Here is a 3,924-nt window from a genome sequence, read left to right as displayed (position 1 = left end):
CAAAAGAAGCATGCTTTCCTAGCTTTAATTTCCAAAGTTATTCCCTGCTAGGTGAGAGGAGTATACTTCCATTCAAAGCATATCTATCGATTGTCATACTTTACATATATGTTTTACGTATCGTAGGGGCAGCCATGATATGCCGTCCGTACCTATGTGGAAATGTGAATTACCGTCCCTTCACGTGTGTGTAACAAACATTCTGTTTAGAGGAGAAATCTATCCCTGGAATTGGCTCTGGTGTCGCTTTCTTAAATTGACGTTGTGTCTACCTTTTTTATCGCCTTCTTTTTTCCAGTCGATGACGCGGTAGTCATGGCTACAAATTGTTACGATTTATGAAAGAAGATTATACGACTCCACACTTATCTTTTAAGGAAGTTGGCCCGAGATACGGTGTACGTATGTGTCATTAAAATTTTCCGTCAAATGATATTTTATTGACTGAGGTCCACAAAAATAAACCTTTCCTGAAATATTGAAATCCGAATTTTTACATGGTATCTAATGTTGATACTTGTCTTGGCCTACGATAAATGTTAATCGACGATGATTAACTGTCGTTTTGTCGAATGAATGAGATAATGACCGGTTTAACATTACAATCCTTATTAACCCATTTATGCCCACTAATTTTTTTTCATGAAACTTTAACTTTATTTACTTTTTTCGAACTTATTATTCCTCTGGACAACAGAAAAAATGTTGAAAAAAATCCTGAAGCATTTGTTTAAAAATTATGACATGGGTCGTTTTCGACCCACTGGGCATTGGTGAGCACATTTAGGATATTGACTATAGGAGCGTTTTCTAATAGGCTCTTCAGATTTATTGAGGTGCAACTGCTTTATGATTTCCAATTTGTTGTGTTTTGTTTTTAAATTGAAATTTTAATTAACTGACATTATTTTGGGAAAATTGTTAAAATAAAAAAAAATATTTTAAGATAGTATTCATATAAAATAATTGTTTGTTTCCTTCTAAGTTTTAACAGTCAGAGATATTTTATGGAACTCCTCAAAGCACTTATCGTGCAAAGGAATGCAACATTTATGGCATGATTTTACTGTTTTACTACGACATAAAACGCATCTTCTTCTTAGCTGATCTGTGAGAATGATATGGTGCGGTCCACTCGTTCGGATTATCTCTGGAGGTGCAAACTTGCTTGTTGGTCCTGCTCGTTGTGGTGGAGTACCATATTTCTTCAATAATGATATTACAATTTCTCTTCTGAAAGCTTAACTGTCCAGTTTCATACCATAAGTCCTGCTGAGACACCACGCATTACTCATGCATACATCCATCATCCATAGAAATATGGGCGTGTACCACTTTTTCCCACGAATGCCAATACGGTAATTAGAGATATTATTGTCCATTTGGTCTACACCACCCATGTTTCGATTGTACATGGCAATAACGTGGGGTTGTGGAATATCAATTCTTCCTTTTACGGATGATGAATATCTCGATGCCTTCTGCTGAGGTTCGACGCCAAACTGATTAGATAGCATTGTGACAACATTATTGTCCATCCACCTAACTGCACTGATATTGTCCTCCCGGGATACACGACAGTCATATCTACCTCTCTCATTTCTTTTAAACACTTTAACATCCTGCAAGGGGCAGTTATCAATTAGGTTCACTCTAGCGGTTCCCGTTCCACCATTGCCAAATTTTGTTAGTTCGTGTATTAGATTCGCAGAAGTGAAAAAATTATCAAAATACAGGGAGAAATTCAGCAGTGGATAATTTTTTTTTAGGATTTCAGCAAACCCCATCACCACAGATTCACCGAGCCCTCTTGATGAAGTGAAAACCCTTTTTTCCTTTACTTTCCCTTGGTAGATATCAAATTGGATGCAGTACCCTAGGCGGAGTGCAGCTACCCAGGACTTGTAACCGAATCTCACTGGCTTTCCCCGAATAAACTGTTTGCAACCGTGCCTTCCAAAGTATGGAATCATAGCCTCATCGATAGAAATTGATTCTTCTAAAGGCGCAAATTTACAAAAGTTTTTGTTGAGTTCACAAATGACTGGACGCAATTTTGCGAGACGATCGGATATGTCTAATGCACTGTTATCTGCACAATGGATGTTCGTAAATATTTCCTCAAACTTGTTTCTTCTCATACTTCTAGACACAAGTGCATTATAGACATCTTCCTTTTCTTCCCAATACATTCTTCTTCTTGGGAGCCAGTTATATCCGGATAAAAACAATATGCCTAAAAATGTATACATATCTTCCTTGGAAACCTGCACACACCTATTCCTCGCTGCTGCATATTGGTTGGTAAACTCAACAAGTTTCGTAATGATGTTGTCATCAATAAAAAGTTCGAAAAACTCTAACGGGTGACTGGACGAGGATAAAGTCAGTGGAGGTATAAAACATGTACTCCAAGAATCACAAACAGGGGTAGTAAGATCACAACTGACCCAACTTCGTGTTATGTTTTGGGTTTTTGTTGACTTCCTTCTCCTTTTAGAATGGGATGATTCTTCAACGAATTTGATTACCTCATCAACTTCACCAGGGTCATCTTCAATGTCAATGTTGAAGTCACCTTCCGCTTGCAGCTGCCGGCCACAAAGACGATCAGGATCGTTACATTCTTCGTCCCCGGAATCCTCACATGTATCGTTTCCATCTTCTGGAGGAGTTATGTAAATATATACTTCATCTTTTACACCTTTTTCATCCAACTCTTCTAGCTCGTGAAGTATTTCTGTTGTAGTCAGCTGTTTGCGACTAAATTAGAGACAAAAATTAGTCAATGAGCTCACGAAAAAAATATGTTTATAAAATAAAAATATGTCCTCTAGGAGTTATATACTAACCTTGCCATGCCAAAATTTATTTGAACTAATGCACTCCAAAAGAATCTTATCGCAGTTCAGCAGAGAGAACGCTCGAATTCTGGTCAACCTAGTGCGTCTGGAGTTGCTCAACAAACTAGCCTTATCTGCCCAGTGGGTCGAAAACGACCCACACCAATATCATGACCCGTGGCAGACTCAGGAGACATGAAATTTGGTAATTGAATACGGAATAATGAAATTGAGTATACAAAGTATTGTAGCATGTCGTCTCATTTCGATTGAGCTTGAAAACTTTGGTTACATTGTACGTCGGAGTTATTCGAAAATCGCGGTATAGAGAAGTAATTTTTTATGCCCACATTACAATGATTTGAAAATGTATCCTTGGAAATATTACTTCAGGAATGAATCACTTGCTTCCCTGTAAGACGAAAATAACAACAATGTGGACAAATACTTCAAATTAGAGGGACTAGGATTTTTTATATCCCCTGGGTCGAAAACGACCCACTGGGCATATATGGGTTAAGATAAAACTTAGGCTCGTCATCAGAATACATTTTGGCGTTTTCGCGAATACCTGCTGTACTTGACGTAACATCTTGTTAGTTACTGGAAAGTGACACATTTGGCTTAAGCGTTAGGTGAAAGACTAGCTTAATAACATATTTATTAAAAATTCGCATTTTGTTTTACCTAATTTTTTTCTGCCTCTAATGGGAGAAAAACTTATTATAACATGCTCATTAATGTTTAAGTTGTGATGTCGCACCCTTAGTTCACTAATCCAGCGACCCTGGTCTCAATACCTCATCCTATCATCAAAATGATGGTGGCATGAGATTTTGAAGCCAAGGTCATTGTTTACATAAAATGCACATTTTTCACCGAGTGCTTAATATTTTTCATTAGGATGGAATTTCTCCGAATAATTGCATTAAAGAAAGCAGTGCTGGGAGGAAAGGGAGGCTTCCAGATCACTTCTTGAACACTCCATGGAAACCTACCTTAAACGGTAGAATACTAAAAAAAATGCCAGGGACTGTTTTAAAAATTTTAAATATTTGTCTCATAGATGTGGAAATCACAA

At 37.4% G+C, this 3,924-nt stretch overlaps 1 protein-coding gene across 1 annotated transcript; it reads right to left on the bottom strand.

Moving 5' to 3' along the window:
• Positions 1–1,241: 1,241 nt before the first annotated feature.
• LOC124159758 (piggyBac transposable element-derived protein 3-like) lies at positions 1,242–3,093 on the bottom strand. The gene is made up of 3 exons (XM_046535670.1): positions 2,853–3,093; positions 1,920–2,763; positions 1,242–1,622 (listed from the first exon to the last, which is right to left on the bottom strand). The coding sequence occupies exons 1-3, from the start codon at positions 2,858–2,860 to the stop codon at positions 1,242–1,244; spliced, it is 1,233 nt and encodes a 410-aa protein (XP_046391626.1). The 5' UTR covers positions 2,861–3,093.
• Between the last annotated feature and the right edge of the window lie 831 nt (positions 3,094–3,924).

This window comes from Ischnura elegans, chromosome 5, assembly GCF_921293095.1.
Source record: "Ischnura elegans chromosome 5, ioIscEleg1.1, whole genome shotgun sequence".
Taxonomy (NCBI): Eukaryota; Metazoa; Arthropoda; class Insecta; order Odonata; family Coenagrionidae; genus Ischnura; species Ischnura elegans.
The sequence above is the reverse complement of the archived record's forward strand: the minus strand, read 5'-3'. Positions and strand labels throughout refer to the sequence as shown.

What these genes read in the sequence shown, in the direction of transcription:
- LOC124159758 (XM_046535670.1), bottom strand. An exon ending in AGTTTATTCGGGGAAAGCCA is followed by an intron (nt 1,623 to 1,919) that starts GTGAGATTCGGT and finishes TGCCCCTTGCAG; the next exon opens with GATGTTAAAGTGTTTAAAAG.